The 14,533-nt window shown below is 33.6% G+C and overlaps 1 protein-coding gene across 5 annotated transcripts in view; it reads left to right on the top strand.

Moving 5' to 3' along the window:
* The window catches only part of NSUN3 (NOP2/Sun RNA methyltransferase 3), a 351,925-nt gene that overhangs the window by 223,847 nt on the left and 113,545 nt on the right, over positions 1 to 14,533 (top strand). For 2 of the 5 annotated variants that reach the window (XR_004232887.1, XR_004232889.1), the window contains 3 exons: positions 386 to 449; positions 7,887 to 7,999; positions 12,799 to 13,568. Coding sequence is in view for 1 of the 5 variants with exons in the window: in XM_031958893.1 (XP_031814753.1) it covers positions 386 to 449; positions 3,202 to 3,265 (128 nt within the window). In the remaining 4 variants the exon portion in view is untranslated. Of the gene's footprint in view, positions 1 to 385; positions 450 to 3,201; positions 4,326 to 7,886; positions 8,000 to 12,798; positions 13,569 to 14,533 lie in introns of those variants that run through there. The other 3 variants (XR_004232886.1, XR_004232888.1, XM_031958893.1) reach the window with 3 other exon arrangements.

Below are 14,533 nucleotides of genomic sequence, written 5' to 3'. Positions count from 1 at the left end.
AGATCTAGGAGAGGAAACCTAAGGATCATCAGACCACCCGCAAATTATGATGAAAAAAAGAGCCTAGATACTATTTTACAGGAAATAATTAAAGAGAACTTCCCAGAAGTAATAGAACTGGAAGGTAAAATAGGCGTGGAAAGAATCCATCGAACACCTTCTGAAAAAGACCCTAAAATAAAGACTCCGAGGAATATTGTGGCCAAACTTCAGAATTCTCAGACTAAAGAAAAAAAAAATTCTACAAGAAACTACTAGCTTTGTGACCCTGGGCAAGTCCCTTTTCCTCTCAGTATTATTTTATGTGCAAGACTGCTCTTATCATTTACCATCTTTATTTTGCCAAAGAATATATCAATAAAATGAATTTTTGGCGTTTTTGCAGGTAACTCTCAAATTTCATTAGAGGATCTTCTCGGTTTCCACACCACAGAACATCATACCTCTATGTGAGTACCCTCTGGTATGCCTCCTGCCTCCCTCCCTTTTTTAGCTTCCTTTTGCTTGTTGTCTTTTCCTTTAGATGGTTAACTTTTTTGATTAGATTATAAGCTCCTTGAGAGTAAAGACTTTTTTTTTTCTTATTTGTATCCCCAATGCTTAACACAGTGCCTGATATATAGTGGGTACTTACTAAATATTTATTGAATTGAATTGAATTGCTATTTTCCTCAGTTACTGAATTTCTCTATCTCGCAAGCAGGCCAAGTGTTTGCTAACTTAGAAGTTTATAGGATCTTTTGGTCTCATTATAGAAATTTATTTACATTAGTTAAAATTCTTTAAGAATTTATTATAACTGGTATTATGTTTTGCTCCATCCATTTCCCATTTTTCAGCATTAATAATTTATAGGTCAAAGTGGGGTTGTTTTAATTGCATATCATATACTTCTGTCTAATTTTGTATTAATTTTAATCTTTGCTCTAACAAGACAATATTCTAACAGCTATTTGGGAATTACTCTCATATGACTTGAACTTGTGGTATAGAGAGCTATCCTTGAAGCAAGGAAACCTATCTCTGACACATACAATATTCAAATCTAGGCAACTGTAAGACTCTAAGTTTCAGAGAAGGTGCTGACTTGAATTGTTCAAGGAGATTTCCTCATCTGGAAGTTCCCCTTATGAATGAAATCATAGGTCCAAGATGACATTAATAATGAGTCATTTCCTTTCCATTAAAATATGATTGATTTCATTTTTTATGATGCTGTTTGGTGTTCAAGTTGTTCAATATCTTATTCTGTTCTTGAAGAAAGTGTCTGCTATATCCTGCAATGCCTGGCCATAATAGGTACTTAAATGCTTGCTGATTGATATATAGGCATAAGATTTTTCTGTAGTCTATAAGCTTTTGTCCTGTCTCATCCTTTACTTCTGAACTCTACAATCTAACATATATTTCACCATGCTCAGTTGCACACACTTTTCATTGAGATTACTGAATATCAAAGAATATGTTTCATTTAATTTAAAATATTTCACTGACTCAAAACTGAAGGAATATTTATCAGTTGAGCAGTGGTTGAACAATTTATGTATATGAATGTAATAGAATTCTATTAGGCTATAAGAAAAGATGATGGACATGGCTTCAGAGAAAACTGGAAAGATTTATATAAGCTTACACAGAGTGAAATGAGCAAAACCGGAAGCACAATAGATGTAACTAAAATAGTATTGTATATATAAACAATGTTGAAAGGGTTCTGATCATTGCAATGGCCAATTACAGTACCAGGGGACTAATGATAAAACATGCTACCTTCCATCCTAAGCTGATAGATTCGGGGTAAAGATGAAAACTTATATGAATATATATGCATACAAACATATGACATATATATATATATATATATATACACAATATATATGTGTATATATGACATGATCAATCTAGGAATTTGTCTTGTTTGACTACACATATTTATTTAAGGGATTTTCCCCCCTTCCTTTTATAATGGGGTAAAACTTCCCATTACTGTGTAAGAACACAGTTAAATTCGCTTTCTTTACCAGCCTCCTTCCATTAACCCTATTCATCTACTCAGGACAAGAAGACACAATTACAAACTGACAATGATTCTCAATAAATACATTTAACTTAACAATAAGCTTCAAACTAGTCATAACAGAAGAATAGCAGATTTTGGTTTATTGAAAAATTAATAGTAATAATAATAATAATAATGTTTAATTGAGCTACAAATTTGTAGAATTTATCCTGACCTATACAAGAGATGTTAATATCTAATATACACATTTATTTTCATATTGATTATCTAAAAATATTTATCATGAACATTGCAATATGAAATGTTCCATGAAATAATATTTCTTGTTGCCTTAAAATATATGATAAGGTAGAGGGGAAGTAGTGGGAAGAAGATATTATCTATATCTATTATCTATAACTGTATGAAGCTCCTATTCCAACTGTCTACTTGTATAACACACATTACTTGGTGCAGGAGAGGAGAATCCAGCAAGATATTTAGATTTCAGATGATTAAATTGTTCAGTAACTTCTGAGATTTCTTTCTGCTCAAAGATTTCTCTATTTAGTTAGTCCAAGTTGTTTTGTAATTAGCATGTCACATAAACCATTTTATATTAAGAGAGAACACAGAAAACTTACAGTGAACTTTTTTCTTTCTTTTTTTTAATTCAAGCTTTTGTTGTTGGTTCATCCAAAGCATTTCTTAGCATCATAAACTATATTATACTTCATTCCCAAGCCTCTCTTTCATTAAATCCTTGTGGCTTAATGCAGGCTTATCATTCTTTCCTGACTTATTGTATACCTTGCTTTCCAAGTGATTTTGGGCAAACAAGAGATTGTTGGTGCTGATAAATAAGTTCCCACTGATAAACAAGTTCTTAGGAATCTGCATTAAACATATGTTGAAATGCTAAATGGAATACAACATTTTTTTTTTTTGGTGACATTACCTGATATTGTTGATATACTGAAGTATTATGACTTCTCAGCAAAATTTGATTCTCAAAGACATTTAAGACAATAAACCTTGGCTCCTAATATGAATTCAAGCAATTTTTTTGGTGTCAAGTAATCTTGTCTGCATTTATTATTCAAGCTAGTCTCTCTCTTCACTGAAGTGCAGACAAAGCAAAATCACAAATTCCCATCAATGCTGATGGCAGTTACAGATATAAATCCCTTGTTTCTCTGCAGGAGACTGCAACTGCCCCCTTTTGCCACAACATTCTGCAAACCACTGTCGATTCAAGTTGATTGATGAGAATATGGAATATATTGTATAAATTTGAAATTAGTCCCTTAAAATGTAGCTTGTTGGCAATGGAAGCTACTAGCTAAACAAAAGGAACATTAACCTTGAAGTATTGAATGTGTCAGGGTTGATCTTGGATCTTGGCTACTTCTGAGCCAAATTGTCCTTCCTTTCCTTGTTTAAACTTCCATTACCATCACCAGATCATTAAAATGTAAAACAGATATGTGTGTTGAAAGAGATGAGGAGAAGGGCAAGTGGGATGTAGTGTATTTGGGATCCACATAGGGCAGGTGGTATGTGGTTATATGAGGTTGCTACATTAATTAAAACAGCTGTTTTACAAATGGAATCTTATTGTTCTTATGATCTATTTAGATGTTGCTGAAGGAAAAGACTTTTCTTCCTCGTTATGTACATTTTTATTAGCTTTGGGGGGGGAGGCAGAGAGAAACTTTGTCTATTTTTAATAGCAGGATACAAGTACTATGTAAACTATGTATGTAGATTATGTATTACAATGTAAATGATACATTATGATATGGTTCTATCATGCTTATATTATGCATGTGCATGAATGTATATTTTGGAGTTGACCTATGATTTTTTTGATAGAAGGAATGTCATCATGACAGGCAGGTTGGTGATAAAGTAGATAACACAGTGGGCTTGGAATCAAGAAGACCTGACATGAAAGTAATGATGTTCGATTCCATGGCCTTTATGAATGATACAAATTTGTCTCCCACCTGGATTGACCCATAGTAGATGCCCAATAGTGCTTGTTGAATGAGTGAATGGATTGTAAATATTTTAAATATTTTTATGTTCTATTCAAAAAGCCTATTTAGCTTATCTTTCAGAGTTAGGAGGCTAACAATCTATTTGTAACCTAAAATATTCTAAATGGTACATGATAAGATACTGAAATTCTGCTGACCCAGCCTAGCTTTTCTTTCTGTCTGTGTTCCAAGCCATCATTGTATTTAAGCCTGGTTTTTGAAAAGGCGCCTTGCAAAACAGGGACACTGATACATTGTTGGTGGAATTGTGAATACATCCAGCCATTCTGGAAAGCAATTTGGAACTATGCCCAAAGAGTTATCAAACTGTGCATACCCTTTGATCCAGCAGTGTTTCTACTGGGCTTATATCCCAAAGAGATACTAAACAAGGGAAAGGGACCTGTATGTGCCAAAATGTTTGTGGCAGCCCTCTTTGTAGTGGCTAGAAGCTGGAAAATGAATGAATGCCCATCAATTGGAGAATGGTTGAGTAAATTGTGGTATATGAATGTTATGGATTATTATTGTTCTATAAGAAATGACCAGCAGGATGAATACATAGAGGATTGGCGAGACTTACATGAACTGATGTTGAGTGAAATGAGCAGAATCAGGAGATCATTATATACTTCAACAGTGATACTGTATGAGGATGTATTCTGATGGAAGTGGATTTCTTCAACAAAGAGAAGAACTAGCTCAGTTTCAATTGATCAAGGATGGACAGAAGCAGCTACACCCAAAGAAAGAACACTAGGAAATGGATGTAAACTGCTTGCATTTTTGTTTTTCCTCCTGAGTTATTTATACCTTCTGAATCCAATTCTCCCTGAGCAACAAGAGAACTGTTTGGTTCTGCACACATATATTGTACCTAAGATATACTGTAACCTCTTTAACATGTATAGGACTGCTTGCCATCTGGGGGAAGGGGTGGAGGGAGGGAGGGAAAAATTGGAACAGAAGTGAGTGTAAGGGATAATGTAAAAAATTACCCTGGCATGGGTTCTGGCAATAAAAAGTTATTAAAAAAAAAGAAAAGGCTCCTTGCCTTTTTTGATTTTAATTCTGCTAATGATGTAAATTTAAAAGGTTGACTGTTTTAAAGTTTGATTTTTCTTTCATGGAACTCTCAAATATTCAAATGAATATTCTCAACAATTTGAAAGTTCTCTCTGATGCTGCAAAATCCAACTTATCCATGCCTTCCCATTTAACTTGACTATTGTTCATGTTACCCCCAAAATTTCGCAAAAAGGAATTCACACAATGTGCAGTAAAAGATGCCATCAAGGGATAGAAGATGGCAAGGGATGACAAGTAGGAAAAAATGAGAGATCCACTGGCATTTTCACGATGTGAAGAAAAAATGAGGAAGGCCGATAGTCTGTTGTGTGTACTCCTTTTTTTTTTCTTTGATTTTTGCAGAGCTAATTTTCTTAAAGATTTTGTATAGATGGAAGAGCACATCAAGCAGTAGTTGCAGATAGTTACTTAAATCAATTCCCTCCCTCCCCCTTCGGTATTAACAAGATCCAGAATTTTACTTTTTTTAAGATTTTATATTTTCCTTCAGATACTCTCTATATTCATTCCTTAATGCCTTAGCAATTGTATCACTACATCCATGGATCTTCTTTCTGTATACTTGGACCAATTTGGCTGCTTTTCTCATTTTTGTTTTCTTCTGTATCAAGTCTTTCTCGTGCACATGTGTCTCAGGAACTACGATGTTAGGGTCAAAGTATGGTGATCCCATTATATTTTATGGAGAAAACAGCTTCTTGAAATTGTTTTTGCAAAATTTTACTATATCTTTCTTCTATTTGTAGTCTATTCTTTTCATTGAATGTTCTTGGAATGACTTTGTTTAATTGAATACATTAATGAAATTCCTTTAAGTTGGTTTTATCCTCCACTGCTTCTCTCTCATTTATGAGATGGTACTGCTTATAATTGTCTATCATTCTTCTTCATAAGATTTCCTAAATGAGTTTATATTTTAATAACTGCATGATGTCTTTGGCAGCTATCTTTCTCCATTTGGTAATTAAGATATTTGCTGACTAAGATGCTTCTGGCTTTTGTTCTCCTTGTTGTAGAAATTAATCTATATTGATTAAACTTTTGGATAAATTTTATTTTGTGACAATATCATTACTGAAATAGGTTTTTCATTTTGAATTTTCAATTACTTATCTATGCAATTCAGGGTTAAATAATTTTAATTACATATCATATCATTTATTCCTTATTATTCTTTTTTTTTGCTTTTTTTCAAATGCTGGTCTTAGGTCTGATGAATCAATGGTCTGATTATATATAAATGTTTCACTCGAGGATAATTCATATAAATAATAAATATTTTCTGTCTGTTAAAATATAATTATCTGATTCTTTATAGTGCTATTTAGTTCTTACCATGTCTAATGCCTACCAGGACTTTCTTTGAAAAAATAATTGTAATTTCAGAGACATATATATATATATATATACACACACACACACACACACACACACACACACATATATGTGTGTGGATGTATAACAAGCTCTCATAGTAGTTACTCTTATCAATCTCTCCTGATTCCTAGGCCCTCAGAGTACCTCTGGCCAATGACCTTTGCAGTGTTAACTAATTTTACCAACTTGCCTCCTCTGAGGCCTTCAGAGGCCTCTGGCCACGATTTCTTGAATCGTAGTTTAATACCCAATAGTGCGCTCAAGAACAGCCAGCCACGTGCAAACTTAAAGCCTTTATTATACCTACTCACATAATGCCCTGACTTGTTAACTCCCTAGTGAGCACCTGGTCTGAAGACCAGATGTTCACTATCAAGCTCCTTACCTCTCTTGGCTATCCATCCACTTGACTCAGCTACCCCAGGATAAAGAGAGCAACTTGCTGCCTGCAGTGGGTTTATAGAGGGCCTGTGAGGTCACACACACAGCCAATCAGAGAGAGAGCTTTCTCCTGTTAAGAAGCTATCTCGATATGGACAGGATTCCATCCAAGGGGCAGTCCTTACCCACAGAGATTACTTCCAGGTCACTCAAATCTCCTGTTGCACTGTGGCCACCCACTTACAGGACCCTTATATGGATGGATGTATACATGCATACATATGCATATATATGTGTTATCTCTGACTATAATGTAAATTAGTAGAGAAAATATTTAACAAATTAATCAACAAACATTTATGAAATTCCTACCATGTTCTTGGCACGCTGGTAAACCCTGGAGATATAAAAATGAGAACATTTCTGTTCTCCCTGAAGTTACATTTTATTGGGGAATATAAAAATCATATATGCAAATACATGCATATATAATATATACAGAATAAATTTAAATTTATTTAGAATGATTTAAATAGGATAGGACTAGTAATTGTGATTAGGAAATATACATAGGTGGTGATGTTTGAGGTAGGTCTTGAAGGAAGTAAGGGATTCTTAGCAACCACATGAACATGAATGCTAGAAATTGCTCCTGCAAGTGTCACAGCCACAGATACTGAACGCCTAGAAAAGAAAGTTTTTGCTACTAAAGTCTTTGGTCCTCCCAAATGATCAGGAATTGGTATAATCTTATCAGTGCAAAGACATGAATGAAAAGGCATTACTGTCTGCTTTGCTGCTGCCTCCTAAAGACTCATGTTTACTTCTAACTTACACCTACAACTTTTCATATGTTTTGTTTTCCTCGTTAAAATGTGAGCTCTTTGAAAGAAGGAACTGTTTTGCTTTCTTATTTGTACAGAAAAAATAATAGAGCTTTCCACATGGTATGCTTAATAAATGATTTTTTGATTTATTTATTCATTTTTACAAAACAGATATGTGAAATATATTTCAGCTGTCGGGGTATAGTCACTGAGATGGGAACAAGACCAACTTGACTAGACCATATGGTGGAAGAGAGAAGGTAATCTATAATGACACTAAAAAGGTAGATTGGAGTGAGGGGGTGAAAAACTTTAAAATTCATATAGAAGAATTTACATTTAATCTTAGGGGAAATGGGGAATTTACTGAGTAGAGCAGTGACATAGTTAGACCTGAACTTAAGAAATATGACTTTGATAGTTCTGAAGAGAATAGTATTTAAAAAAAAAATTCAATAGTATTTTATTTTTTCAAATCTATGTAAAGATAATTTTCAACATTCATTTTTGTAATTTTTCTCCCTCCCCAAGATAGCAAATAATCTTATGGAGGTAAAATATGTGCAATTCTTTTAAGCATATATCTATGTTTGTCAAATGGTGCAAGAAAAATCAGACCAAAAGGGAGAAAAGTGAGAAAAAAAATGTGAACAAACAAAATATGTGAAAATACTATGCTTTGATCCACACTCAGTCTCCATGGGTATCTCTCTGAATGCAGATGGCATTTTCTTTGGAATTGCCTTGATATAATTATATGGTGATCAATTCTGATGGACGTGGCACTTTTCAACAATGAAATGACTCAAGGCAATTCCAAAGAAAATGGTAGTATTTGTTGTTACTAGGTACAATATTCTCTTGATTTTGTTCAATTCATTATCAGTTTCTGTTAGTTTTTCCAGGTTTTTCTGAAATCAGCCTGCTCATCATTTCTTATAAAACCATAATATTCCATTACATTCATATACCATAACTTATTCAACCATTCTCCAACACATGGGCATTCATTAAATTTTCAATTCTTTGCCATTACAAAAAGGGCTGTTACAAATATTTTTGCACATGTGGGTCCTTTTCCCTATTTTATGATTATCTTTGGCCTACAGACTCATTAGAGACACTGTTAGATTAAATAGTACACACAATTTAGTAGCCTTTTGGACATAGTACCAAATTGCTCTCCAGAATGGTTGGATCAGTTCGCAATTTCACTAATAATGCATTAATGTCCCAGTTTTCTCACATTCTCTCTAGCATTTTTTCCGTCATCTTAATCAATGACAGATGTAAGGTGGTATCTCAGATTTGCCTTAATTTGCATTTCTCCAATCAATAGTGATTACAACATTTTTCACATGAATATAAATGACTAATTTCTTCATCTGAAAATTGTACATATCCTTGAACCATTTATCAATTGAGGAGTGACTTTTATTCTTATAAATTTGAGTCAATTCTCTATATATTTTAAAAGTGAGGCCTGTATCAGAAAAAAACACTGTCTATAAAAAAACTTTCCCCAGCTTTTTGCTCGGCTGCATTGACTTTGTACAAAACTTTTTTAATTTATTGTAGTTATAATTATTCATTTTACATTTCATAATGTTCTCTAGTTCTCTAGATCTGACAGTTAGACTACCCCCTTGGTCTCCTAATTTGCTTATTGTATCACCCTTTATGTCTAAATCATGAATCTATTTCAACCATATGTTGGTATAGGGTGCTGATCACTGCCTATTTTCTGCCATACTGCTTTCCAGTTTTCCCAGGGATTTTTGGCAAATAGTGAATTTTTATCCTGGAAGCTGGACTCTTTGGGTTTGTCAGACACTAGATTATTAGAGACATTGACTATTGTGTCTTGTATTGTATTACATTCATCTATTACTGTTTCTTAGACAGCACCAAATGATTTTGATAATCAAATTTGATAACTAAATTTCTCTAGAAATGGGAAAGTTCAAAAGAAAGGTAGATTTTGGGTAAAAATAATCGTTTTGATGGTGAGGGAAAAGTTGAGTTTGAGATTTCCATGACATATCCAATTTGAAATAGGCAGTTGGTTATGCAGGACTAGAACTCAGGATAGAGATTGGGGCTAAATGTATAGACTTTGAAGTATCTGCATGTAGAAAGTAATTAAACATTTGGAAACTGATGAGATCACCAAGTAAACAAATACATTGAGAGAGAGGCCCTAGCATAAAGATTTGAAATACACCTATAATTAATGTCATGCTATATATAATGAGACAAGCAAGGAAAGTGAAAGAGAGACAACTCAAAAGGAAGCAGTCACCAAAAAAATCAAAGAAAATAGTATAAAGAAGGAAAGAATGGCCATTAGTGTCAAAGTTTTCAGAGAGTTCAAGAAAGATGGGTACTGACAGAAGACTATCAGATATGACAATGAATAGATTACTGATAACTTTGGAGAGACAAGTTTCTTTTGAGTGAATCTAATCAAAAGGTTGAGAAATGAGTTAAGAGAGAGGAAATTGAAGCAATTAACATAATGTGGGGTTTTTTTGTGGAATTTTGGAGAGGATCTAGTCAGTTACATTGCAGTGTGTGTGTGTGTGTGTGTGTGTGTGTGTATTGATTGGCAGGTGAACAGGAGTGCAGGAAACAGGAGCATTTGGCAAGGTTTTCTAGTAAATCTCAAACTCCAACAATGGAAAAATCCTACCTCCTTATTTCCTCCAGCCTTAATGACATGGAGCAAAGGTCAAAATGAAGTTAATCTTGTTAACTATATGATTAAGAATGAGAAGGGAGGAAAATAAATCCAGGATAGGGATAATGACCTCAGAAAACATTGAGAGGTTGAGGCAGTGGAGGTTACTATGTTGAATAAGACTAGGTTTCAATAATAAGAGTCAGTTAATCCTTCTGCTATTAACTTTTCTGGATCACACCTATTTTCCAAAGTGAATTCCCATACCTGTCTGAAAAGTGTTCTTTAGTTGTTTCTGATCTATATGCTTTGCTTCCTCAAATCCCCATTCATTTTTTTCTCCTATGACCCCTATAGCATTTAGTATAGTGCCCTGCACAGAGTGAGCCAGATAAATGTTTATTTAATGAATGAATGGATAAAATGGAAAATTGTTCTTATGACACACATCTCCATCTGCACACTGGTGTCTTGCTTGTCAGTCATTCAGCACAGAGATTAATGACTGAATTAACTTGAAGGCAATATAGAAATATTCTTTCATCCTCTACAATGACTCTGGGAATAATGCATCTAAAAGTCCTTAGGGAGTAGATTACATTATTACTGCTTGTGCTCCAGCTATTTTGTAGAGAGAGTGCTAGATTTCCTCTTTCTGTCAATGAAGCAATTTTCAAAATTATTAAAATGGCTTTTAAAAAGCCAAAGAAAGAAAACATTTTCCATAAGACCCATGAATCATTATATGAATTGATGGTGGTTAAGAAAGAAAAAAAGAAAATAAAATCATTATAATTTGAGAATTTTAATAGGTTTCAGAGCATTAAATCATTGAATACATATCCAGTAAAATGCATTAATATTTAAGATTTTCTCTTAATTCCTTGAGATACAGCCTATGGCTAATTTTCCTGAACTAGGATATTTAGATTTGTGGGCAGAGAACACAGTCATAGAGATTTATAACTTCTTACAGTAGCTGTGTGCTTACTAGTCTATTCTGTCAATCAGGGAAAGAGGGATAATAATACCTTATAGCAATGCAGTAGAAATAGACTTAAATTGAGGAAACTTCTAACATGCTTTGGTATCCACACAGCAGGGAGTCTCTCTGTTGTGGTGGTTGTATTTATCTATACTTTACAAGTAGATAAATTGACCTAGCAACATTCTGAAAAGTGAAGCTTATTTTTTTCTTCTTATCTTTATGCCCATTTCCCTGCAAAAGCACATTTTTTGATTGGACTGCATTTGAAAGCATAATTAAGTGTTACAGAGTCTCACAAAACTTGCAGCTATTCTTTCTCCCTTTTAATTTGACAACACAAACCAGTTTAATGTTTCATTTCACTGGCACCAGATGTCCTTTGTTAATGTAAATGATGAGCCAGTGGAGTTGGATGCTTCCATTGAACCAATATTCAGGGCAGAAAAATGGATTGCTGCACATCCTGCAGGTGTTTTGCTGGGGGAATCTTTTCACTCTGAGGACATTTAACAGATAGAATATACACCTGGTCAAAGAATGCCTCCAGGCTATTTGAAAGTTTCAATAGAAACAAAAGTGCTTCCAAGAAGTTTGCTGCAAAGTAATGGTTTGTAAACTCAGTTAACCTCTACTATGTCATTTTTATTTCAGTAATACCACACCTTCCCACATCTCCACACCCCCATACCAGATGATGCTTTTTAAAACCATGGGCAGAATATAATATTTGGGAGTCTGAAAAGTATGGCAACTTTCTACTAGGTAGTTAACTCAAAACATTTAGTTAACTAAATTTCCAAAGACTCCAATATTTTATCTTACATATTATTCAGATATATATATATATATATATATATATATATATATATATGTGAATCACTTTCTAATAAGCTCATTTACCTTGAATCTTCCCTTGTGAAGTACAAGAAATCAGAAAAAACCCAGATGAGAAAGCAATCTCAGTAGAGATTATGTACAACATTTTGTACCAGTGGCTCTCTTGCTGCCTCTACCTCTCCACCAAGAGAAAAGAAATGAGTTTAATTATCTGTTCTCTGAGAATAAGATTGGGCAAATGCAATAAATCCAAATTTGACAACATCTTAGCATAGTTTTCATTTATATTGCTGTAGTCTTTGTGTAGATTTTCTTCTTAGTTTTTAATTCTGCACCATTCCTATGTTTTTCCACATTTCTTATATTCGCCACACATATGGAGCAATATGATCCCATATGTCATTTTATTTAGCTGCTTCCTGATCAAGAGATACCCACTTTGAAAAAAAATGATTTAATAACATATATATGAACAAATTTATGCATTAAAAAGACTATGCACCATGAAATATACATAGATAGACACCATGTTGATGATTCAGAAGAAAGTTCAATTTCTATTTAATTTTCTCAATCAGGACCTTAGATCTGGGAGAAGGTTCTTGATGCAAATCAGTTTTCTATTTCTGGAGTTCTCAGAATTAGTCCTCAAGCAAAATTTTGAAGAAGTCTCTACTTATAGAATAAAAATAATTCAATGAAATTGGTTGTAGAGGTGTACATTGTGAGTTTTATTTTGCTCTACTGTGTCATTTTTTATGTTTGTCTGCCCTAAGTTCCTTTCACTTGTCCTTTTTTGAGGTTTGCCTTCCTCTGAAGGTTATAAGATGATTTCCTTTCAATCAGTGGTTATATGGTATGTTTTCAAGGCCCACTTAATTCTAGAATCTTCCTTAGAATTATTGCAATTTATTAATGTCCTTCCTAAAATTTGATGGTTTTCAGTTCTGGCAACTCTGTATATATTATAAGCAGGGCTAATACAAAGAAGATCATCTCCATTATTCTCAAAGACTTCTGGTTGAAGCACCATAGTTGAGGATCTGTGGCATTCACTTTCTAGACATTGAATTATAGAGCAAAATGCTAATGAAGCCAAGGTCACAGACAGAATTCCCATAAAAACTATTCTTTTCTATGATTGCAAGTGGCTGTTGCATCAACCAGCATACAAATATGTGCAAGGTTTGGAATGAGAGTGAAAGAATGTGTGACCAGTTCAGTAAAATAATGTAACCTAAGAAAGAATGTGATAGAATAGAAAGATCATTGGTTTTAGATTCAGAAGAACTGAATTTAAAGTTAAAACTACTGAATTTAAAGGATATAAGCCAAGGGACAGCTAGGTGGTGCAGTGGATAGAACATCGGCCCTGAGATCAGGAGGACCTGAGTTCAAAATCTGGCCTCAGATACTTAACACTTCCTGTGTGACTTTGGGCAAGTCATTTGATCTCAATAGCTTCAGGAAAAAAAAAAAAAGGCTTTCAAAAAAAAAAAAAAGGATATAAGGATATAAGCCAAGACTAAAGTAGAAGGAAAATTAGTATGTGACTTTTTATTTGCAGATGATTGTGCACTCAATGCACTTTCTTACCTTGAAATGCAACAAGGTATGGAGCAATTCTCTCCTGCTTGTGCTAATTTTGGATTACCAATGAATAGCAAGAAAGCACAGGTTCTCCATTAGCCAGCACCACACCATCCATATATAGAAATTATAGCAAATGGAGAAATTTTGAATGTTGCAGATAAGTTCTTCTTTTGGAAGTATACTTTCCAGGAATGTATACATAGATGATAAGGTTGATTCCTGAATTTTCTGAACTATCTCATTGTTTGGGAAGCCCCAAAGAACAGTATCAGAGAGGAGTATTAGAGTGCCTATCAAACTGAAGTTAATTAGTGGAGGAGAGAAGAGCCTATTGTGCTCATGGGGTCACAAAGAGTTGGACACAACCAAAGACATAACAATCATAACTATAGAGAAAATCATCTGGAAACTGATTTTTAAAATTAATTTTTATTTTTATTCTGATCTTAACACCAAAAAGATTGGAAATTTGTTTATACAGATAATAAAACAGAAAAAAGGGATATACATAATTATTTCTATATATACATAATTATATATATAACATATATACATAAGTTATTTCAACTTGCTTTTCTTTTTAAGAATGTAATAGCAAGCTAGTGTTTATGTAGTATTTTAAAGTTTGCAAATAGCTTTATAAATCTCATCTCATTTGATCCTCTCAACAAGCTAGGAGGTAGGTGATATTATTTATTGTTATGTTATGGTTGAAGAAAC

This window comes from Sarcophilus harrisii, chromosome 3, assembly GCF_902635505.1.
Source record: "Sarcophilus harrisii chromosome 3, mSarHar1.11, whole genome shotgun sequence".
NCBI lineage: Eukaryota > Metazoa > Chordata > Mammalia > Dasyuromorphia > Dasyuridae > Sarcophilus > Sarcophilus harrisii.
Note: the sequence above shows the minus strand (reverse complement) of the source record. Positions and strands in the feature narration are given on the sequence as shown.